This window comes from Pyrgilauda ruficollis, unplaced genomic scaffold (assembly GCF_017590135.1).
Source record: "Pyrgilauda ruficollis isolate IOZ18807 unplaced genomic scaffold, ASM1759013v1 scaffold9, whole genome shotgun sequence".
NCBI lineage: Eukaryota > Metazoa > Chordata > Aves > Passeriformes > Passeridae > Pyrgilauda > Pyrgilauda ruficollis.
Window position 1 is genome coordinate 281,676 of NW_024531043.1, and position 24,087 is coordinate 305,762.

A 24,087-nucleotide genomic window follows, 5' to 3' on the forward strand; every position below is an offset into this window, starting at 1 on the left:
GGGATGTGGAGTCCCTGCCTTGCTTCCCTGCAAGTCTGTGCTGGAGCCCCCTGAAGCCCAGATCCTCAGGGAAGGACCCAGAACAGCACTTGTTTGATTCAGCATCACAAAACCTGGTGTGCGGGCACGGCATTGAGAGGCGCCTGGGTGGCTCTGCCATGATGCCAGCAGGAATGGGGCTGGCACCTGGGTCCTGTGGGCAGGCTCAGTCGCACCTCAACGTCCTCACCTTCAGCTCCTGGAGCTTAGAAAAACAGTTAAGTACATAAGCTTTTGTATATATATAGGTATAGTGTTTGTGTGTGTATATATATATTAGTGTATACATAAAACTACAAAAGTGTACAAATCTGTTATAAATTTAGAAGTATATGTACCATGTACTGTGGGAGTATATAGGAGAATGTAGGTGTCTATATACAAAAATAAATATAGAAATAGAAAAACGTTTACTCCTGGAGTATATAGGAGTGCATACAAACATATATATTATACACTCCTGTACATTCCGGGAATAAATTTTGTATATATAATGTATATTGACTTATAAAAGTGATGTATATAATATATACATATATTTTTGTGTGAGTGCGTATACTCCTGGAGTACGTATTTTTATCAATATCCTGTGTTTTGTGGCATCTTGGGCACCGGGTGCAGAGACAAACCACTCCCCACCCCTCTGCCCCACTTCCTTATGAGGGAAAAGGCTGCAAATACCCACCCAGAGGCTCCACCATCCCAAGGCAAAGCTGCGGGTGCTGGATCGAGGTGTCCATGCCATCCCAAAACCACCACCCACACTCACAGGGACCCCTGGGGCACAGGTTTCTCCTTCTGCCTGGATGCTGATGCTGGAGCTGCCATCCTGCAGGAGCACAATGCCCATCCTTGGCTCTGTGGGTTCAGTGCTACTTGCATCAGGAGCTGGTGGGCAGCGGGAGACCACAACAGCAGCAGCTGATGGCCTGCAAAAGGCTTCTGTTGCTTGCCACTGAAACACCACCACAGCCCTGCTCAAGCCCAAGAGAGGCTGATGAGGTTGCCGATGGCTGAGGTGAGGGTGGGAAATGATTCAGGTAGTGTTGCAGTGACTGCCCCTCTTTGGGGTCCCAGCTGGGGTGACCCATGCAGCCTGGCAGCAGAGAGCCCAGTGCCAGCTGGACGGTGGCTGCATGAGGACATCTCCCATGAGACCTGGGGACATCGCAACGTCCCCAGTGTGGCCGTCCCTGGAGCCAAGTGTCCTGGGGAAGGCAGTCAGGACCCTGCATCCACTTTGTGAGGCAAAGAAGGAAATGGCCATTTCCCCAAGTATAACGTAGCCACAGGAAGTGTCAGCTGCATATATATTTATATTCCTATAATTCTGATGGAGCTGCCCAAACCCCTTCACAATCCCCTCATCCAGCATTTCCCTCTGACACCACCGTCCCCCTTCCTAGTGAACACTGAGAGAGAAATTTCCTATATAGTTTTGAGAGCTCTGGGCTGTCTCCTGTGTGTTTCGTTCTCATTGGAGTTTCCCTTCTGAGTTTATTTTTGGTAGGGCCTGAAACAGGAAATGAATTGTTGGCAGCAGGCTGGCTTTTATTGCTGCTTGCTGGCCAAGCCAAAAACACGTGCTGGTGTCCAACCCAACAGCTCCTTCTCTGCTTTGGGAAATCAGGAGGAAATGGGAGGAAGATCAGTCTTGCAGTGTTGGTGGAGGAGAGGATAAGCCAAAAGTGTCACCGTGCTCCTCTGATCCCATGGATGATATGCTGGTGGAACGGAGGGCTGGTGGCTCCATCACAGCCACTCCCACAACTCCTCCTCAGCCATGGCCACCACGTTGTCACCAAAAGCCCTACCTGTCGATCAGGGAAGGTGGATCCTGCTCTGTCTCTGGGGAAGCAGAACACCTGATTTCTCCACATTATGACTGGGTTCAGCTGGTTTCCCCTTGAGGTCAAAGTTTTCTGCCTGCGCAAAACAGCCCTGAAAAGCAGCCCAGAACAGCAAGTATTGTATCATTTCCTGGTGGAACTCACAGCTGCAGGAAAATTGTTTGATGGTTTTCAGCCTCTGCTGATTTGTGACCTCCTGAACAAGACCTCCTCACTGGTGTCTTTCATGGGGAGCTGTCAGTCAGAGATATCCAACATGCAGTGGTGGGAAGAAAGCCTGCAGGATGCCTGGAAAAGAGATTCATTAGTCCTTCCTGATACTGAAGTGTGGCAATGCCTCATCCATGTCCTTCACATGGATGGCATCACAGAACATTACAGGAAGATTCTGAGCTGTCTGAGCTGGAAGGACCCTGTTGAAAAGACCCTGGAAGCAACAGAGAACCTCAGGGTGGACATCAGCTTGTTTTTCCTCAGAGTAAGGCAAAGCCCATAATGGGAGCTGCCAGGAAAGGTACAGGCAGACGTCTGAAGGAAGTGTCCAGATGTGGTCTCCTAGCTCAAGAGGGATGTGAAGAAACTGGAGAGGTCTGGACAAGGGATATCAACATGCTCATGGAACTGGCACACATTGCACCAGGAGAAGGGGGCAGGGCTGGGCTGGGGGAAGGATTCTGAGAACAGTCAGTGACTAAGGTCACAGAATCACAGAATATCCTGAGCTGAAGGGACCCACAGGGATCATCCCTGGCAGTGCTGTCCAAAGGCTCCTGGAGCTCTGGCAGCCTCGGGGCCGTGCCCATTCCCTGGGAAGCCTGGGCAGTGCTCAGCACCCTCTTGGGCTGTTAATCCCTGTTAATCAGCTTAAATTTCCCCTACCATAGCTTCATGATAAAGGTGAACCCTTCTTGGTGGTGCTGAATGATGCAATGGGGTAAACAGTCACCAGCTGAAGCTTGGAAGATTCAGGTTCAATCTTGGAATAAAATTCCTGCCCAGGAGAGTGATCCTGGAACATTCAAAGGCAGCTGGGGTATCTCTACCCTTGGAGAATCCCAAGACTTAGCCTGATATTGTCACGGCCACCTGACGTGATGGTTGGGCTGGAGCCTCTGGTGACCTGCCTGCCTGTCTGTGACATGGGATTTTTGCACTTACGTACAGGCTGCTCACTTGCAGGCTCTCCTCTGGCTGGCTCGGACTGTGATCAGAGCCCATGGACTGGCTTTTGCCTGGGTGATCCTCAGCTGTGCCAGGAGAGCCTGAGGACCATGGAGAACTTAGCGCCCAACTTTCCTGAGGCACCAGCCCAAGCTTGGCTGCCTGCATGAGAGAGAAAGTGACCTGAGAGGAGGCTGGGGCAATTCCCAAATTCACCTTCCTCGGCCACCATCATGAGCATCACAGGTGGCTCCCCTGAGTGCCCTTCAGTCTGACATGAAGAGATGTGTATAAGGACCATGTGATGTGTGTGACAAACCTTGCCTCTTAAAGTGTATTTAATTTTGCACTTTTATTGCCTGGATTCAACTCCTTTACTTCTCTTTTACTAACCTATGAGTAGTTATCAATCTGAGTGTCTTGGAAGCCTCTTCAGTTTTTCCAAGGACAGCCTCCGTGGTGGAAGGAGGGGCTTGGATGCCATCTCAGGTCTCATGGATTCAGTGTCTCAATTTTTCTATTGATTTTCTCTGTTTTGTATCTGGCGACATTGAGCTCATCCATCCACTCCTTTTTTTTGCACTGTGTGATGTCCCAGGACTAGTTTCAGCCACTGTTCTTCATCTTCCCCAATAAAACCTGAAGGAAAGGGGAGGGAGAGTGAAGAAACTCTGAAAGGTGACCAGGAGCCTGTGAAATAACACTGTGATGTCATTCTTCAGCTTTGATAATGTGATAATGCTTCTCCAGACAGTGTCAGGTACTTGCTGGCTCCAGCTACACCATGCTGAACCATGCCCAGTGTGGGCCAGAGCCCCATCCCCTCCTGAGTGCTGTACTGGGCTGGTTGCAGTCCTGGTTCCATGTGGTCTCATCCCATTCTGGTGTTTGCCAGCTGCCTCCATCACCTCTGAGATTGCTGTGGTTGACCTTTTGGTCTGATGATCTTCGGGGACATGAACCCCCACTGTGGGAACAGATCAGGATGGCTTAGTGGTGGGCACCAATGTTTCCAGCTGCCCTGGAAGCAGACAGCCCCAGTTCTAATGTCAGGGAGAGTCCTGCTTAGGAATCTTGGGCAGAAGCTGTGTGGGAGAAGTCTCAGCTTCTGGGCTGCCCCTGGGCTTGTCCCAGCCTTGTCCTCTGGCAGCATCCTGCCTGGGGCTGTGTGAAGACCCCAAATGCTGACAGAGCTAGCAGCCCCTGGGCAAGGGGTTACTCCCTCCCCCCCCACATTTCTGTCCCAGCACCCTGAGCACCCAGGGATGAGCTCTCTGCTCAGTAGCCAGAGCTTTCTTGAACCTCAGGGTCTGACCCAGGCTACACTGAGCAGTGTCTGACCACGGGACCAGTAAGCCATTGGGACAAAGCTGGTACTGAGGAAGAGAAGCTCCTCCTCTTGTCCTCAGGGCTCATCTCTGATGCCAGGTGAGCATGTGTAGCAGCAGCCCCAGTGGGGACCTGCCTCCCAGTGGTCTGCTGCTTGTTACCACCTGCCTGTACTGCTGCACGGTCATCCATCTCCCCACTGCATCCCACTCAGGACCAGGTAGCACCCAAGCAAGGCTAGGCATGTTGCCCACCCACGGGAAGGCTGGGGCAGGGATCGATGGCACCCAGCTATGGACGAAATACATTTTTATTAGGAAAGCGCTCTGCAGAGGTGCCAGGCTCTCTCATACCAAACCAATCCCTCCAACTCCATTGGATGGGATGTAGGGAACCCGAAGGGCATCCACCTCCATCCATAAATAGTGCTTCCTTCTGACCAGGAGCAGCGCCGCTGCGGAGGGAGGGAGGGTGGCATCGGTCGAAACCAGCTCGACCCCACTCCGGCATGCACTGGCAGTGGAGAGCTGTGCCTGGAGGGCGCCGGGGCAGGGGAGCTGCTGCCAGCGATGGATATGGAGCACATCTCTGGCACTGCCCAGGGCACTGAGCAGCAGCTCTCTCCCTCTCCCGTGCTCAGCGACCCCGACAGAGCGGAGTGGAGCGCGGGAAGCGAGCGGCTGGGTTACTGCAGAATATACCGTGGGCACGTCTAGTACAACAAGCGCTGCTTATGCGGTCGATAATACTGCTACAAAAAAAGGGGGGGGGGGTTGGGGGGGGATACGCCGCACAGGGAGCCCCCCGGGCTGGCGGCCGGGCCGGCTCCTTGCGGTCCGCCCCGCGCTGGGGGGGGCGGGGGAGCGGAGACCCGGGCAGAGAGCAGGAGTAGGGCACAGATGAAGGGACCGGGTCCTAAGGCAGGGGGGGACTAAGGCAAAAAGGGGGATGAGTGAGGTGGACGGGCATAAAGGGAGGATCAAGGCTCTTCCAGTGCCCCCAGCCCAGTCCAGGCTCCCACGTTCGCTGGTTGTGCTGGCAAATGTCCTTCTTCCCGGCAAGCGGCCGGTGCGGGGCCGGTGCCCGGTTCCTGGTCACTGCACTGCCTGAGCAGGCACAGCAGCTGCCCGGGGTGGCTCCAGGCTCGCTTCCCGGCTCTTCTTCCTAGGAGGCTTCTTAATGGGGGTTTTCTTGGCTGTCTGCTCAGTGGGGAGAGTCTGATCCTGGCCACTGCTGGCACTTGGCTTCTCCATCCACTTGGGCTCCCCGGCTGCCGTCTCGGCCGCCGCAGGGATCAGTTTTTGCAGGTGGGGAGAGGTGGGCAGCAAGGGCTTGCTGGTCTTCTGGCCGCCGGCGGCCGCCGAGCGCTTGGCTTTCTGTGGAGGGGTGGGCTTCTCCCTCTGGGCACCGACCCCGTTTGCCCGCATGCCTCCGTCCCCCTTGTTGAGGCTCTGAGTCTTTTCCTTCAGTTGGGCGGCCAGCTCGGAGGCCAGCTGGGGATGCAGCGGCTCGGAGCGGGGCTTGCTGGTGCCGGGGCTACAAGGAGCATCCCTGGTGTCCCCGGCCCGCCGCTCTGGCTGGAAGGCACCCATTTTTCGGAAGGCGTTCTGCACCGCCCCGTTGATGGTCTCCATTGGCTCGGAGCCGGCTTTGCTCCTCTGCTTGGGTTTGGAGGGTGACTGCGGCTCCCCGCAGAGGCTGGATTTGCTCTCGGGGACACTGGGCTCCTTCGGTTGCTTCTGCGGTTTCTCCTTGCTCCGGGCGCCGCCCTTCTCCTCCGCTTTGCCCTGCACATGGGCCGACGTCTCGCTCGGACTCCTCTTCCTCTTGGCCAAACCCTGGCCTTGCTCGGGGCTGCCGGACCGGGCGGCCACTTGCTCTGGGGACTGGCTGGGTGCCGGCAGCGAGTTGGACTGGCCAGAGTTGTACCTGCCGTGGATCCAGGAGACTTTGGGCTTCGTGGCCGGGTCTGGAGGACGGGGCTTGGTCCTCTCCGGGGATGGCGGCTTCCCAGAGCCACGGGGCTCCACAGTGGCGTCCTCCTCCTCCTTGGACTGCTTGGAGAGGCGGGCAACCCTGGCGTAGAGCGCGGCGCTGGCCGACCCCGAGCCGCAGGAGGAGCGTTCGCTGTCCGAGGACTTGAGCAGGGGGGTCTCACTGCTGTCGGTCGGGAAGGCTCTGACAGAGCCCGTCTCCTTCAGGAACGTGTATTCTCCTGCTTCCTCCCCGCTGACTGGGGCCAGCAGCTTGTCCCCGGGGCTGGCAGGCGTCCCTCTGTCCCTGCTGTCACCCATGCTCTCTGCGGGAAGAGAGCACAGCAGTGTCAGGTGGGATGTGCCTGAGGAGGGGAAGCACTGAGATGCTCCCGCAGGACAGTGTCCTACCAGTGAGGCTCCCAGTCAGAGATCTCCTGGCTCTTAACCTTGGAGCAGCAAATGCTGGAGGAGGGAGCTCTGAAACTGTATGGGAGGCATGACTGGAACCTGCACTCCTTCCTGGGGCACCAGGAGCCAGGGTGACACGGTTCCCACCATGTCAGACTGACAGCTCTCCATAGAGCAGGCCCCTGATATTGTCCCCAAAGTCCCCTGGGGATGCACCCTGCTCACCTTCATGGGGGACACAGTACACAGGCCCCTCGTCTGTGGTGTCAAAGGAGGAGAAGGAGCCGCGGGATGACCAGGATGGGGAAGGCTGCTCCACCACAGAGGGTGGCTCGATGAAGCTGCAGTTCAGGGTGTTTTCCAGGTCATGGTGGGCCACTGTGAGGGCAAGGAACTGTTGTCAGTGTCAGTTCTGCCAAACCCCCAGGCCCCACTGCCAGCCAGGAGGGTGGGAGGCTGCCCAGCTCCCTACTGCCCAGCTTCCTGCTGGGTGTCAGGGACAGGGACAGCATCCAAGGCATGGGGACACTTCTTGCTGCACAGTCCCACCAGGTACCTCAGCCAAGTGTCCACAAAAACCACCAACCAGCAGTGGTGGTGAGCAGTATTCCCCCATGCCTGGGCTGTGGGCAGCAGAGTGTGTTCAAGCCTCACACTTCCATCTAGCTCCATCTCCAGCTGCCTAAATTGAGGATGCACATGGTGGAGGGACAAGCTACTCAAGCCCTGGGTCCCATGAGGACTTGGTGAGCGTCTTGGTGGTCACCCATGAGCTGTGCAACCTGGCACAGCCACCCTGCAGAGAGGGTCCTGCCACTGTGACTGTCCCCTTCCCAGGGAGAAAATTAGCTGCTGGCTTTAATTCCACTAATTCCCACTTCAGCGTCACTGACTGCATTTTCCTTTTCCATGTGCTTTTGCACATGGATGCAGGATGATCAAAGGAAGCCTGCAGCAGGGGGATGTACATTTTCCCTATTCTGCCTCTTTTCAATCCCTTTGCCAGCTTCTTCCTTCCGGAAGCTGAGTAGGAGTATCCCTCCCCTCATGCCCTGGCACTGCCCCTCTGCCAAGGGGCCACCCACAGAGAAGCCAAGTAGAAGAGAGAAACCAACAGAAGAAAAATGGTGTTAATAAAACAAAACAGAGAAGATGAGCAGTTAGGAGTTGTCTGGGCTGGAGTGCCTTTTTTTTCCAGCTTGATAATTTTTGAGGCTTTTTTCTGCATAAGCTCATGTCCCACCACATCCTGAGGCTTTTTTCCCAGGTGCCCACAGCTTGAGCAGCCTCCTCAGGTACCCACAGAACTGAAGCAGCACCCAGCTGGGAGGAGGACTGATCCTCCCAGAGAGTCATGCAGCAGTAGATGCACTTGTCCCCATTGCCTTCCACTGGCTTTTGTTCCCTGGGACAGTGACAAGCTCCCTCCAAAGCAGGGCAGAGCCTTGCTTTGGATGAAGGGCTGCAAAAGGGTAGTCCCAGAGGGTGCTGGGCACTGCCCAGGCTCCCCAGGGAATGGGCACAGTCCCAAGGCTGCCAGAGCTCCAGGAGCATTTGGACAATGCTCTCAGGCACAGGGTGGGACTGTTGTGGTGTCTGTGCAGGGCCAGGAGCTGCACTGATGATCCCCGTGGGTCCCTCCCAGCTCAGGATACTCTGTGATTGTATGAAAACCCCATGCACAGAGAGGGTCCCAGCTGTACATGGGTGTTGCCAGGTATTTTTGACCTTTGACTGAACATCCCAACTCATCCCAGTCGTGCTGCAATTGCCTCCCTGGACTGTTTGAACCTTGCAGCACATCCCTGATTTGCAATAAAATAACTTCTAGTGTAATTGGGATGCCCACTGGAATGTTTATCCTTTACTAAGGAATCTGGCTTCAGACATGTAGGGCTCTTAGAATGACAGCAGTGCTACACACTCACCCCTGCATAGTTTGGCTTCTTAGAGCAAGGAGAAAAAAAATCCAAGCAGAGATATTTAAAGAGCAAATGGCCCAGAGAGGGGGAAGCGACAGCTCCAACATGGCTTTCCTTGTAATAAAAACCAAAAAGAGAAAATTAAAAGCAGCCGTCTGGAAGCGGATGAAGGGAGATGCTTCCTGAGAGGAGGCGTGCCGAGCGGCTGGGACTCACGGCCACGAGGCGACTCCAGGACTCCAGGGAGACTCAGGACACAGCCAGATTATAAAGTAAGGATATGTAGTGCACCTGGGAGCTTTGGGAGGCTTGGGGGCTCCAGCATGGCTGCCAGGGATTTTTCTTCCCTGGCTGTTGGGGCTGAGAGAAATGCGGATGCTTCCCACATATCATTACCTGTCACTGCTCCCCAGAATCTCCCAGAGCCACACCATCAGGATAACAACCCCAGCCCTGCCTGCACAGTGGCCAGTTGGTCTCAAGACTTAGATGAGGCAGAGAAGAGCAGCAGAAGAACCATGAGAGAGAGATCCCAGGGCTCTCCTGGCCACCACTCCCACTCTCCCAAGCTCCCCATGATCGGCATCACCCTTGGGGCTGGTTGAGCTTTGCTGCTTGGGGAGGACACATGGTGGGGTGCCGGGCTCAGGTTAGCCCTGGCATCTTCAGGGTGACATGAGGAAATCCCACACACAGGGCTACCCAAACGCTGGCCCCACGGCTGCTGGTGCGAGCCCAGGGTGGCCCTGCAGGCTGCCAGCTCAGGTGCAACCCCTGGGGAGATGCTGTGGATCCAAAACTGGTGCCAAGGCTGGGGAGCAGCTTTTGAGGGAGGAACCTGAGGCTCCAGGCACCCGATGAGCTTCAGCGGGGCTTCAAGTCCTGCAGTCCCACCTGGGAATCTTCTACCATGAGTAGGCTTGTGCTCACTGGTGTTTGAGCCCAGAAAAGAAAACCCACCTGGTGTCAGCAAACACATGGCCAGGACTGTGGGCAGATCCAGAGTGACCACTGCCTGGGCATCAGCCAGCACCAGTTTCACTGTGACATCCCCACAAGGTCCTGGGCACCTCCAGCACTGACCTGACCCTTGGGATGGGGCACTTCAGCAACCCTGGGACCCCCCTGCTGGGGCAGGACCAGCGTGGGGAACAAATGGCCTCCTCAGGTGGATACTGGCTGTTGTGGGTCATGACGTGGCACCCTGGTCACTGGGCATCAGAGAGGCAGCCACGATAGGCAACCCAACAGGGCACTGTCACCCTGGGGCCCCCAGACCCTGTCGGGGCTGGAGTCACTGCCAGACTACGTGTCAGTGGGACTGGGAGCTGCTGGAGCCCACACGGACTCTACTGTCCCAGATAACACAAGGCAAGCCCTGACCAAAGCCTTTCCCTCCATGGAGATGCCAGCTCTCAGCTCCGTGACAGACTCCAGGAACAGCCTCAGCCCTGCTGGGACCTGAGACCGTCCTGAGCACCCTCAGCCTTTCCCTGCTGCTGCTGCTGCCCTGTGTACACAGAGCAGCTGGACTGCTGCCAGCTGCCTGCAGGCAGCCCCCCTTGCCCTCACTGCACACAGGCACCCTCTGTCCTCCCCAAGCCCTTCCCTGGCCCCTTGCACAAACACAGCCTGTATGATCCTCTGTTATCCTTGCAGCAGGAATGTTGGGCCCTGGCACACCCTGCTCCAGGTAGGGCTTTGCTGTGCCCCACGTGGCGTGGGGTTATCCCTCCAGCTTGGATGCTGAAGGCAGTGCATGGTGTGCAGGGACGGGGGTCAGCTCTGTGTGCTGCCTGGGATGAGGGATTTAGCCTCAGGCTGAGCCACTGAGCCATCCCTGCCAGGATGTGGCTGCTCTGGGGGTTCCATCAGCATGGCATGGCCAGGGAGGTGCTGGGCTCAGGAAGGGAGTGGGGTTGAAATGCATCCCAGCACAGGGGGGGATCGCTGCCCTCGCACACAGTTTAGTTAACGGGGTTGCAGCAGATCCCCAGCTCGCCATGCTGGAAGAGTTGCAAGGAGAGTTCGGAGAGTGCAGGGGACAGCATTCCCCAGCTGCTGGGATGCAGGGGGTCCCCAGCAGCCCTGACAGTGCCAGGTCAGGGGCTTTGCCAGGTACGAGCGGCTCCCTACAAAGCAGTTCTGCGCCTGGGCAGAGTGTGAAGCTTAACCCAAATCTCTGCCCCTCCATCCTCAACTCTGCTGCACATGGCAGGAGAGAAGGCATCTGCCCAGATGCTCTGGCTCCTGGGGTTACTTCAGGATCAAAAGCACTAACAAGGCATCTTGCTGAGTGGCAGGGACCATTCCTCTTCAGGGGAACCTCAGGAGAATAAACCCAAAACTACTCAGCAGAGCTCCAGAACCAGGTACAGCCTCTGCATCCTCGCAAAGCAAAATGTGCCTGGAGATCCAGAAGCTGCAGACAGAAAGGGCTGAGCTGCTGTGAGCCAGGCAGCTCACACCAACCATTGAAATGCTTCCAGTGATCCGTGTGTTCCTGTCACTGCTCTGCCATGCTCACCGCCCTGCTTTGGGGCTGCAGAGGGTGCTCTGAGCCACACGTGCTGCCCTGACAGGAGTAAAACCTGGCTTTCTGCACCTTCCCCAAACCCCTGTGCCTTACCCATGACCTTGGGCAGCTTCTGGCGGCGCAGGGGGATGCGTGGGAGCTTCATCCCAATCCGGCTGAAGCGCCCACACAAACGTCTTGGAGGCTTCTTGGCTGCTGCTGGGTCCTGGCTGGAGCTGCAGTAAAGGTAATGGCACTGTCAGAGGCACTGTTCCCCTCCTCTGGTGGGGACAGTCTTCATGGGCAACAGAGAGAGGCAGCAGCTCAGGGATGCTGCAAGTGTAAAGGGGTTTGGGAGTGATAATGGGGTGGATGAAAAGCAGTGGCATGCCCAGGCTGAAGGATTTGAGGACCCACAGAGGCTGCTGCCAGCCCCAGGAACCAGCTTGCACCACACCAGGATGTAGAGCAGTGCCAGGGAATGGTGGGAAGGTTGGATCCAACCATTGGCAGTGCAGCCCAAAAATACCCACGTCTGGTCAAGAATCTTCAAAAAAAAAAAAAGAAATCATACCAACCCAAAGCCAAACATGTGGCTTCTCTTTATTTGCTCTATGGTTTTGAAGCCTCCTGGGGCCACGTTTTCAAGCAATTTTCCGCAGCCATGGGAGTGAGTGTCTTTGTGTGTTGACTCAAGGGTACGTGTGCCATGCCCACCATCCCCTACAAGGGACCACGCTGGGACAGCTCGCCGGGTCACCCAGCAGTCTGGGGACACTGGGCACCCTGGGAGAGAGGAAACTGTCTGGAGCCATTCCCCCTCTCCCTGGGCCATTCCTCACCTGATGGGTTTGTGCTTTATCTGCAGGATTATTACCTGCAGCCCGCAGGCTCTCCAAGCCAGCTGTGCCTGCCTGGGATTGAGCTTGCAGGGCTGCAAGGGGAAGCTTCTCCAAAATTCCTGTGCAGTGGCTGGTGGCATGAGGGGGTTTTCTCTACAGCTGGAGGAGCTCCAACAGCCCTCTCATCCCTTGCTGAGCAGCACAAACCTTTCCCCCTGCCTTGGGTCTGTCCCCACTCCTATTATTATGGTAGGATGTTAACCTGGTGCTTCTAAAACGCTGTCAGCATCCTGACCTTGCTGCAGGAACCCACCCTCCCAGCTCTGACCATCCATCCCTATGTGGGACAGTCAGCACCCCCCTGTCCTCCAGGCCTCATCCCTTTGCCCAGGGGTTTGTTCTGAGGGTTTTGGCCGTGTTGTGTAGCCCTTGCTGTATTTCAGGGCCCCCTTTGCAGATCAGCTCCAGACCCTAGCTTCTGGAGGGGACTTGGCAGGTCTCCATGAAATGATGGCCCACAAGAGAGAAACAAAGTCAGAGCAGGAAGGTGTTCCCCTGGAAGGGCTCATCCTGAGTACCTCCATCAGCCCTGATGATGCAGCAGGACTGCTCAGACCCTTGCACCCACATGGTGTCATGTGAGCAGCACGGTTCTGCCTCAGTTTCCCTGCACAACCGCTGTCCCAGCATGGTCTCTGCATCCCCCTGTCAACCCCAGAACCCACTGGTCTTCCGCATTCCCAACCTGGTGAGATCCCTCCTGGCCCCTTGCACTCACCCGCCTGCTTCGTCCTTCTTGCGGCAGACGCAGCAGCAGCAGAGCAGGGAGAGCAGGAGGATGAGCAGCAGCGCCAGGAGGGCCCCTGCCCCGATCACCCCCATCCTCTGGTTGGCCTCTGCAAGGCAGACCCGTGGCTCAGTGCAGGGCCAGTCCCGTGGCAGAGCCCAGCCCTGTGGCAGAGCCCAGCCCGGAGCCCAGCACTCACCCATGTGGCAGGCGCCCGTCAGCGGGTCGCAGGCGCCGTCGTGGCAGCCGCAGACTTCGGCGCAGTTGGCTCCGTAGTGTCCAGGAGGGCAAGTCAGGTTACAGCTGGAGGGAAGGGCTGGATGAGAGTAGTGCATCCCCCACCCCAGGCACAGCAGTGGGAGCCACTTGGCTGCCACCTTCTCCCAAACCCTCCATGCTCCAGGGAGCACTCCTCCAGCTTGCTGCGACACAGCTCCTCCGCACCCTGGGGGGAATCCTTAACCCACAGGGATCGAGAGCCCATCACCCACGCAGTGGCTTTGCCCATGGCTCAAGGGATTTGGCCCAGCTGGATCTCAGACACTCTTACTGCTCTCTGCATGTCACTTCGCCATTAGACACAGAAATTAGGAAAGGTCATCAACCCAGCAGTCACATCTAAAGATACCCTGGCGTCACACACAGGGATTCCTGCTCAGCTCAGTGGTGATGTGGCCACGGCACCCCAAGCCCCATCCCCCACCAAGCCAGGCAAAGCCACAGTGGCCACAAGCTGGGAAAGTGCCCAGATTGAGGGGTTTTTTTGCCTCCAAGAACGGAAAACAACAGAGCAGCCCTAAGACCCTTCCAGTTTGGTTATGCCTGGTGCCACATCTCCACTGCTGGTAAAATGACTTCCTGATGGTGTCACACAGATGATAGGGACACGCATAAATGGGCACCAATCCACAAGTCTCAAGGGCTTGAGCCTGGAAAACATGGTGTCAGCAGATCCAACCCAACCTGCCTCCCCAGCCATGGGCCAGGCTCCGCAGAGCAGGACCCAGCTGGAGCTGGGAGATGTTGGCAGTGTTGCTGGGCACCAAACCCTCTGCCAGCTGCATCCCAGCTGGAGTGGCTGCAGCTGGAAGGAGCCAGTGGGCCCCAGCCCAAACCCACTCCCCTGGGGACACAGCTGCCCCCAGCCCTGGGCACCATGCCCTGAGGCGGCTCAGCCCATTTCACACTCCAACAACTTGCAAAGTGCCACCTTGGCCAAGCCTCGTGCCTGCCGTGTGCCTGTCATGTGCCAGTTGTGTGCCTATCATATGCCTGCCAGGATGGGTGCTGAGCTTCTGCGTCTGCTGTGCTGCACGGGGCAGATAAAGCAGCAGAACAGGAGCAGGGACAGTGCCCCAGCAAGGCCAAACCTCTCACCCCACCACTCGGCCCCACAGTTCTGTCCCAGGCTGAGATTTTGGGAGAGCACAGGAGGAGAGTCCTGACACTTCTGGGAAAGACAGAGAAAATAAAGCACTTTGTGCACACATAAATATTTTAGCAGCTGCTCCTTTAGCCTCCTCCTGACACAGAGCTGAGAGAACATGCTGTATGGCAAGGATGTTGCTTGTGCCTTCATTGCAGTAATCCTCTTTTTAGCAAAATTGTACCCTGCTGACAAAAACGCTGGCTTGGATATAGTCACAGGGATTTGCCTGAGCACCCAGAACGTTCCTGAGCCTGCCTGAGTGCACCACCTGGCACAGCTCAGCTCAAGGTTACAGCACCAAGGCTGCATCCTGAGCATCCCCCATCCCCACCTTCCCAGTGCTGTGCCAGGGTCTCAGAACAGGTTAATCCACACTCTGCCCTCTGGCACTGCGTCGAAAGCATCACCACACCCCCTGAGACCCTCTCACCTCTGCCTTTGCTACCAAAGGTGGCCATGAGGCCCAGGCTGGGCATCCTAAACTGGTGCCAGTGTCCAGCAACTGTTCCAGCACCACAGGTAGTTGGCAGAGTCCCACAACACCACCCCCCAAAATGTAAATGTTTTTAAGCTCTGAGTGAAATGCCAGCATGGGCAAGATGCCAGCTCCAAATCCCCGTCCTTGCTGTCACCCTCTGTTAATTGCTGGGAAAACCTGAGCACCATGCAGCAGGACCTGGGAGAGCTGTCTGCATGTCCCAGCTGGGTGGAAAATGCTTTCCTCATCTTTTCAAACAACACTTCAGTCCCACACTGGGAAAAACAACCTGGGGATGTGAGTAGACCCTCGATGGCCCTTGTGGCCCTGGAGTGGGGGAAGGAGGAGGCCTGGGGAAGGCCCCAGCCACAGGCAGAGCTTTAAGTGGGAGCCCCCCAGGAATGCCATGCCTGTGAGGCTGTTTATTATTCTGCGATGTGGTTTTCTCTCTGTTTTTGGAAAGAAATTCCACCCTGGACTTAAAAACCTCCAACAAACCACCACTTTTCTTTGATTTGTTTTTGCCAAACAGGCCTTTTCTAAAGTGTAACAGCCCTTGCTGCTCTGTGAGCTTGTCCTTCCCCCTCTGCTCACCAAATCATCCAAACTATTGCCCAAGCACGCTTCCACTGTAGAAAACCTCTCAGCTGGCAACAGCATAGGACACAAGGGGGCAGGAGGTGCCTGAGCATCACCTGTGCCATGAGGTGCCCCCAGGCATGGTCCCCAGTGCCTCACTTACTATGTGCCATGGGAGCCGGGGTGGCAGAGGCACTGCCCAGTCTCGAAGTGGCACTGGCCATTGACGCAGTCGCTGCAGACGAAGGCGCAGTTCTCCCCGTATGTCCCGTTCCGGCACTTGGTTTCACACCTGGGAGGGATGAGGGCAAGTGGCTGGAGCACCCATGGCACTCGGGGACCTCCAGCATCCCTCCACATGCACGGAGACAGGGCTGTATATCACCCTGGTGGCATGTGGTGTCTGAAGCCAGGAGAGGGGTACAGGGATGGACCGAGCCCACTGACATGGCCATGGAACTGGAGGGAGCCTGCGAGACCCCTGCCTACGCCCCTCGGACCCAGGATGGGTCAGCGGGTCTCAGCTCTCAAGCTGGGATGCTCTTCTGCAAACTCTTGTGCCCAGGATCAGTTCCAGGGCTGCAAAACCCTTCAGTGACCCTGTTCCCTGGGAGAATCAGGGAAGCCAGGCACTGCTCTCCCAGAACCCAATGCTGTACCCAGCCGCACTCACCGGTCTCCGATCCAGCCCGGGTTGCAGTGGGAGCATTTGCCATTGATGTGATTGCAGGTGTGGCCATCCTTGCAGGGGGGACAGAGCTTCTCGCAGCCCTCTCCGTAGAAGCCGGGCGAGCAGGGCTGGTCACACTTGGTGCCATTCCAGCCCGCCTCACATGTCAGGCAGCGCCCATCGGCCACGGTGCACGGCTGCAGGCTCTTGCACTGCCCACACCTGCAACGAGGGGAATCCATCACCCAGCACAGCCCAAATCCTCCTGCTGCCACCTCCCACTGGTGCCAGATCAGAGCCAGCACGGATGGCCACTCACCGCCTCCTGCAGCCCTGGCCATAGAAGCCGGCCGGGCACGGCTCGCGGCAGTACTTGCCCCGGTAGCCCGGCTCGCAGGTGCAGGTCCCGTCCACCTGGTTGCACTTGCCCTTGTAGCACTGGCAGTAGCGGTCGCAGCGAGGCCCGAAGGTCCTCTCCCGGCACTGGCAGCGCCCCGTGAACTGCTCGCAGGGCGAGTTGTTGCAGGAGCACTGGTTGTTGCAGCCACGGCCCCACCAGCCGGGCTGGCACAGGCAGTTGCCTGTCTGCTGGTCACACTGGGAGTTGTGGCTGCAGTAGCAGGAGCTGGAGCACTGTGGGCCCCACCAGTTGGGCTCACAGGTGCATTTGCCCGTCTTCTGGTCGCACTTGCCATGCTTGCAGAGGCAGATGTTCTCGCACTTGGGGCCCCAGCGGTTGAGGTTGCAGGTGCACTGGCCCGTCACATCCTCGCACTGCCCGTTGGGATGGCAGGTGCACATTTCCTTGCAGTCGGGACCCCAGAACTGCCGGGGACACTCTGTGGGGAGAGCCATCGGCCTCAGCACTGCCCACGGGGACAACTCCATGCCAGGCACCAATGGAGACCCCCAGTCCCGACAGCACCTCTTGACCACAGCCCTCCCTCTCCTCCCCCCTGTGCACCGGATCTAAGAGGAGACCCCGGCAAGGGGACAATGCCCTGGGAAACAGAGCCGTGGGACAGGCAAGGGCAGAGCTAGAGCATTCCCTGATTATCTGCTCTGGAAAGTCACCCCAGGATGAGCCGGGTCCATCCCAGTGAACCCCCTGAGGACACCAAGGCACCCTCCAGTACTCACTGGTGTCGCAGTTGGCACCAAAGTAGCCGTGGCGGCAGCGGCACTCGCCGGGCCTGACGCATACCTCGTTCTCCTTGCAGGTGAAGTTCCCCTCGCACACAGCTGGACAGACGGACAGACAGCAGGCATGAGTACCAGTGCTTGCTCCCTAAAGCCCCCCAGACCCCCCCCAGAGCAGAAAAAGGGCTGTGCAGTGACCCTCTGAGTGCTGCTGAGCTGCAGCACTGTGACCATCCTGGCAAGCAGCTGACTGGGCTGCATGGGCCCCTTTCCAGAAAAATTCCACCAGCCTCCTGTCACCCAGCTGTGCTCCATCTCTGCCACCCAGAGAGGATGCCACCCATCCTGGCCACCAGCCTCCTGCCACCCAGCCAAGCCATGTCCCTGCCAGAGGGACAACGGTGTTGTCCCTTGCTCAGCTCCGCATTGCTAGAAGGGAGAAGGGGACACGGAGTAGAGGGGTTGTGGGCACTGCCATCCCAGCACTGCCTCTCCCATGTGGCCACCTGCCCCCAAAGGCCACCAGCCCTTCTCCTGCTGAGGGGACCTCATGCTGAGACTGATGCCTGGAGCCAGGCAAGCACGGGATGTGGTGCAGGCAGCACTCGCAGGTCCCACACTGCCCTGGAGAAGCTTCTTGAGGCACTGGGACAGGGAGACACAACCACCCATCCCAGCCACCTTACCTGGGAGTTGTTAGACCTACGGTGATGGATATTATAGAAACCCCTAAAATAGACAGATTACACAGGTTAGGAGCAGTGAGTCTAAAGGTTAGAGCAGGTTTGGGGGCAGGAGATGGGAACAGCTCACTGTGGGACCATCCTCCCCCCACTGTCCTGCCAGATCCTGTCCTTCTCCCTTCCAAACACGCCACATCCCATTCCCAATGCATGCAGCGAGTGGTTACAGGCCTCATGCACAGTGGGTTAGTTGGTTATGTGGGCTTTGGTCCCAGCTGCAAAGTGCCACCTCCAGTTCTCCTGGGGTGTGGTGAGCCCTGTGGCCAGCTGAGACTGTGGGGGAGCTCCAAAGCAGCTGTCTCCATTGTGGTGGCAATGCAGGGAACGATGCTCCCAGGGTTTCTTGCTGAGCATCCATGCTGGGCTCGCTGTGGCCCCCAGTAAAGAGCTATGACACCTTTTACAGCCCCAGCCCAAGCTCAGTGGTCTTTGGCAACCCCAGTAGCCTCTTCCCAGCGAGGCCACGAGAGACCACGTGCCTGATCTGGGCTGCTTCGGCTTCACTGCTGGCTCTGGCTCAGGTCCCCATGCTGCTGCAGCATCTGTGGGAAATCTCAGCCCCATCCCTGCAGCTGCACCTTCACCCTGGGGGACACTTCACTGTCCCTTAGGACCCCTAGCAGCACCCCCAAGTCCTCAGACCCAGAGCTGGCTGGTAAGGAAAGAAACCCCCACAGCTCTGTGACCCCTGGCACTGGGGCTGAGCACCCATTCCATCCGCACGGTGCTGGCCCGGGGCACTGCAGGGAGACAAGATCTGGCTGCAGGTCCCCAGGACAGGGGGGCCCAGCCACAGGACACACCAAGACGGCCCCAGACAGTGGTGGTGAGGCCAGGAGGGCTCAGTGAAAGATGGGCAGAGCCCAATGAAGCAAAATGCTGGTGTTTACCTATTATACACTCGCTCCCTTGTTGCCTCCATCCCAGGCAGCACACGAGAACCGAGGAGCTGCAGGGATGAAAAAAAGCATCACAAATAGTTACAACCCTCAAAAAGTCCTGGTCCTTTCCAAAAACTCACCAGGAGCACTGAAGCCATGACAGTGAGAGATCCTGCTGGGAGTTTCTGCACCTCCAAAGGGGAAGGAGAGCTTTCGGCTCCTCCTCCAGCACACAGAGAGTTAATGGATCTGCTGGGGGATCCCATGGATGCCCCACCAGCCATTAAGATGATGCCAGGAGTAAGAATAGGACCAGTTTTTCCCATTACTAAGGAGTGATGAAAAAGCAAAAGTCATGTTTGCAACCTCCACAATAAAAGAACATGAATTGCAGGCTGGGTGCTTTGTGGCCTGGGGATGGAACCCCAAAGACAGGTTGGAACCACCTGGCTGGAATAGCTGGAACACAGCCAGCTCCCAGGGAATGTCCCTATGTAGAAGCAGGGGGAGGCCAACTGCAGGCAGCTGGAATGTGTTCCTGAGCTCTTGAGAGTCCTTGAGTGCCACCACGTCCAGGGACTACCAGGCACAGGATCATCAGGCAGGACATTTTTGGTACAAGCTTGACCAGGATAGGGGCTCAGACCCACTCAGAGGCTCAGCCAGGGATGCTCAGCTCTCTGCTGGGAAGGACATGTGGGAACATCTCACCCACACTTTGTCAAAGAACCCCCCCAGGCAAATGTTTGGGGGCTCAAGATGCTGCAGTTGGGGGTAGGGAGTAGGCTCTCCATAACCCCACAGAAATCCCTGCGCATCCCTGCAGCCACTCACTCATCCTTGGGGTGACCCACACCGCCTGGTCCCATAGGCAAGGGAGCAATGCTGGAGGGTCGCAAACAGCCCAGGCGGATGCTGCAGTCAAGGAAAACTTCACCCGGGCTGGTCTGGCGGTACAGCCTGGAATGCATCTGGCTTTTTCTTTTTTTTTTTTTCCCCTTTTCCTCTTTATATGTAACAAATGCAGAAGAGGAGGAGACAGCGAGGAAGTATTCGCTCGAAACGCAGTGCAGTCACAGGACCACGTCTGGCTGCCAGACCGCCTCATCCTGGGGCCGGGGCGGGAGCTGCCAGCGGAGCGGGGTCCTGGGGCCGCAGCTCCCGCCCGGCCCCGCCGGGAGCACCGCGTCCCCCTTGTCGCGGCGGACAGTGAAAAGTTGGAAAGGAGGCAGAAAAGAACCACAAAAATGATTCAAGGCCTGGAAAAAATGCCTTGCAGCCGGAGCCCAAAATAGCTCCATCTCCACAGCCTGTGGAAGCAGCCGCAAGATGCTGCGATGGCAGCAGCACAAACACCCCCCACAGGGACCCTGGAGCTCAAGGGGGGGCTCTGCTCCCGCCGAGCATGCGAGGGGTTAATGCATGGGGTTAATGGCAAAGGGGGGCCAACCACCAAATCACCTCCTGAGGACTGGGCAGGCTGGAGTCAAGGTCCTTCTCTGCAAGAGCCTTCAGGCTGTGCCCCCCAAAAAGCTTTGCCAGCTGTGCTGGGATACTCAGGCAGAGGTGGAGAAGGGCCCACGGGGCTCTTGCCCTCCCATGGCATGGCCAAAGCCTCACTGCTGCACCTGGGCTTGCTTTCACCAGTCCACCCTTTAGAAATTCAGTTTGGTGGTTTGGTTTTTAGAATGAAACCATCACAGGTTTGCAAGAGGAAACCCTTCCACCTGGGAAACCTGCTTCCAACAGCCCAGCCTGGCCACCAAAACGGGCATTGCCTGAAATATGCCAAAAAATACCCTTTGTGATGAGCTGATGGTGGGGAGCTGGGAGTTACTGGGAAGTGGTGGCAGGAGAGAAAAACTTCTGCCATGAACTGGAGGAGATGAGTGGCACCACATCCACCCCCAGCTGGGAGCCAGCCACTGCCTCACAGGATTTGGGCTTATCTGTGCCCTGATAGCTAATCTCTCCTTCCCCGTGCCTGCTGATGGCCTCCCACACCCTGCTCAGCACCCATCTCATTTATCAGCAGCTTTGACAACAAATAAACTTGGTCCTGTGGCAAGCAGAAGTAGCCGGGATGTGACACTGGAAAACCATTGCTCCAGTGGGGTACATGGATTGGTCCCAGCACAGCCAGCCCACAGAGGGTCAGTGCTGGCTGCAGGTCATCAGAGTGTGGGACTAAAAGGTCTTTCATGGCCTCAGCTCCTTGACAAAGGACTTGCTCCATGTGCCCCCTGACCACTGGAAAAGGATAACTGAGAGATGTGTTTAAAAGCTCACTCCTGACCCACGCGGACATGGCACTGCAAACATCCACTCTGCAAATACTTTCTTTCCTTCAAAGCACTACAAATGCTAGGAAAAAAACAATGAAAAGCTGCCTCTGAGCTGTGGCCAGGGCTTGAGACCTCAGCTGATGTGGAGGAAAAGGAGTGGGCTGTGTGCAGAGCTGGAGCTGTCACCTGCAGGGACAAGTCCTCCATGCCAGCCTTGCCCCTGGCCAACAGCCACGTCCTGCTCATGCTGAGCATCACTGGGATCTCAGCTAATGATGCCAGGCTTTTCACAGAGGTAGAATATTTCCCGTGTGGATCAGTATCCTACACGGCTCCGGGAAATCACTTTGCCAATGGCTACAGAGAGGCCTCTGAGGCAGGAGGGGTGGCTCCTCAATCAGAGCAGCACAGCCTGCCCTGAATAATGAGGAGGAGGCTCACATCCCTGAAAGCAGAAATAAGACTCTGGGACTCAGCTGGGAGCTGCTGCATGGGTCCCATGTGAGACCACCCAGCCCAACGCAGTGGACAGAGCTACAAAGGAGCCCTGTGGACACCCAGCATACTCCTGGGGCTCAGAGAACACTGGCATCCTCCCCATCCCCAGTGCTTCTCCATCCCTGCTCTGCTCCTTCTTCCAAGCATCACCCCAGTGCTCATCTTCCTCTGTCACCCATCACTTGGTGCCACCCAGCTGGCACACACTGTTCCTGGGACAACTGGGTCCCAGGCACTGGCACTCCCCAGCTGATGCCAGCTGCAGCTCCCTCACCTCAGCCTCAAGGTGCAGACAGACAGACAGCTATCCCCAGAGCAGGCAGGAATAGGATCATGGGTATAAATAGAAATACTTCAGACCGAGAAATAAAAATTAAAGACCAAAGGAAAAGAGAGTGTTAGCAAGCGAGCAGGACAGGGTCAAAGCAGTGCCCAGGCTGTCACCACTGGCACCTTTGCCCATACCAATGGGAAACCAGTTATAAAAAAACTTCAAATTTAAGGACAAGTTGAATTTAGAACACAAAACCCCAAAGAGCCCCAAAATGCCCTTTTCTTCTGCTCTAAATTATTCCTTGAATTTCTGCTTGGGAGCCAGGTCAAAAGAAGTCACACAATCCTGAGTCCTCTGAAACCTGTGGCAGCATCTCCACAGGATGTCTGGATGGGCTTTGCAGAGGTAAGGGTCCAACAAGCTCCAACAGCTTTGGGTGGAGGACATTGGGACCTCCTCCCAAAGCCACCTCCAGTTCCACTGCCCCTGGCCCCAGGAACTGCAGCACCAGGGCCTTGGGGCCACTCGGGTGGGTTTGGATGGTAACATATGGAGGGTCCTCCATGTCCACTGTACACAGCAATGATGGGGGTGGGCGCCGAGTTAGTGGGTGGAGAGGGAAGAAGGGTTTGCAGAAGGGTGAGGGATAGAAAATCATGCAAACCTCATCCGAACTTCCTAGGGACTGTCTCTGCCCTACCGTCTCCAGCCCCTAGGCTGCCTGCAGGCCCCAGTCCTGCCGGAGGATGGCCACAACCAACCTGTCCCACTCAACAGCCAGTGCCTCTTTCATAGCCCATGGCACCCACGGGTGGCACAGTGAGGGAGTCTGAGCCCTGTGGTGCTGGTGCAGCACCTCCCCCACTTTCATCCAGTGAGGATGAGGGGGTCCTTCTGCATGGGGGAGAAGCCAGGCACCTCACCCATCCCAGCACATGGGGCAGCACACAAGACACAGGGTGGGGACACTAAAGTTCCCTCTGCCACCCCAAGGTGCAGTGGCAGCTTTGCTGTGCAGATGGCGGGCAGCCGGGGAGGGACGGCTCCCTGCTGTCAAGGAACAGCACCGCTGGGAGCTGCGCCGCTCTGGCTGGTGAAATGCCTCCTTAGGAAACTCCGGCTGTAATTTGAGGAGGGGGCACCAGCGCCCTGTGGCCCTGCTGAATGGAGCCATTATGCGGCCCCTCTCGCTCGAAGCACATGTTTTCCTTGTGGACTCGTCTGACCTCACAGGCGAGACGTAAAGGTGCATTTATGGCCTGGGCCCCCCATCAAGCGCAGGGGATCCAGCTCTCCCAGGCGGGAGGCAGCGGCTGTGGGCTCTCTCCCCTCTTGCTGGGGCCAGCCTGGCCCAGGAGCCAGGGCAGACCGAGCCTGAGTGCTGCAGAGGAGTTCGGCTGAGATGATGCTCTGCAAAGGGACCCGTGGGACACGGAGGCCACTGGGAGCTAGAATAAGTCAGTGCCATCTCCTGAGACCCTGCCCCAGCCAGGCAGGCAGGATACGATCCCCCGGACAGATAGACAGTGCTAGCACCCACTTTCAGAAGCCAAACACGAGAGTCCTGGGGCTGCCAACTCCACAATCCCCACCAGCCTGGGGCAGCTTCACCATGATGCCCAGAGCATCCTGTATCCCACCACCCCAGGGTCAGCAGTGCAACCCGATCCCCGGAGACACCCAGGACCGGGTCCCCAGCGCAGATCCTGCCCCAGGGATGCAGGATTGCTCTCCGCCCTCTCATGACTCCATCCCCAGAGACACCCAAACCCAGCTCCTTACAACAGAACCGGCCCCGGGCATCCAGGACTGTCTCCGGAAGTATCCAGGACCGGTTCCTCGCAGCCCCCCGGGGATCAGGACCAGCCCCCAAGTCCCTGGCCCCGCTCGGGCTCAGCTCCTCACGCTCTCCCCGCCGCCGGCTCCCCCCACCTCAGCCGCGCACAGGACGGACTTTGTCTTGGAAGGCGCCCAGCGCCGCGGCTGCCCGGGATGGGGGATGGACCGGCGAGCCCGTCCCGTCCCGTCCCGTGGCCCCGGCCCCGGCACGGCGCTGGGGGTCCCGTCCCGCCCCGCACACCTGCCCGGCCCCGCTCCTACCCGGCGGCCCTGCAGACGTTCCTGCCGCGGGGGCTCAGCTCCTGGGCGGCTCCGCGGCTCAGCACCGACAGCAGCAGCAGCGGCAGCAGCGCGGCCCCGGCCCGGGCGCGGCGAGGCGGCCGCAGCCCGCGGGCCGCCATCAGCGGCGGAGCGACGGGGCGTCTGGGCAGGGACAGGAGCT

General features: G+C 57.5%; 1 protein-coding gene across 3 annotated transcripts; it reads right to left on the minus strand.

The window, feature by feature from the left end:
- Positions 1-1,425: 1,425 nt before the first annotated feature.
- On the minus strand, positions 1,426-24,060 carry SCARF2 (scavenger receptor class F member 2). 3 transcript variants are annotated; one of them, XR_005956937.1, is made up of 14 exons: positions 23,907-24,060; positions 18,759-18,817; positions 17,126-17,227; positions 16,305-16,824; positions 15,989-16,207; positions 15,479-15,607; positions 13,029-13,132; positions 12,821-12,938; positions 11,315-11,436; positions 6,989-7,141; positions 4,733-6,678; positions 3,444-4,017; positions 3,052-3,212; positions 1,426-2,177 (listed from the first exon to the last, which is right to left on the minus strand). XR_005956937.1 is itself a non-coding variant. In XM_041488778.1 (11 exons), exons 1-11 carry the CDS (start codon positions 24,044-24,046, stop codon positions 5,474-5,476), a joined length of 2,871 nt encoding a protein of 956 aa, XP_041344712.1. In that variant the 5' UTR covers positions 24,047-24,060; the 3' UTR covers positions 4,031-5,473. The 3 variants fall into 3 exon arrangements, 1 of the variants encoding a protein (XP_041344712.1); XR_005956938.1 differs by lacking the exons at positions 1,426-2,177; positions 23,907-24,060 and adding an exon at positions 17,812-17,854 and having other exon boundaries at positions 2,712-3,212; positions 18,759-18,798; XM_041488778.1 differs by lacking the exons at positions 1,426-2,177; positions 3,052-3,212; positions 3,444-4,017 and having other exon boundaries at positions 4,031-6,678.
- Positions 24,061-24,087: the final 27 nt, after the last annotated feature.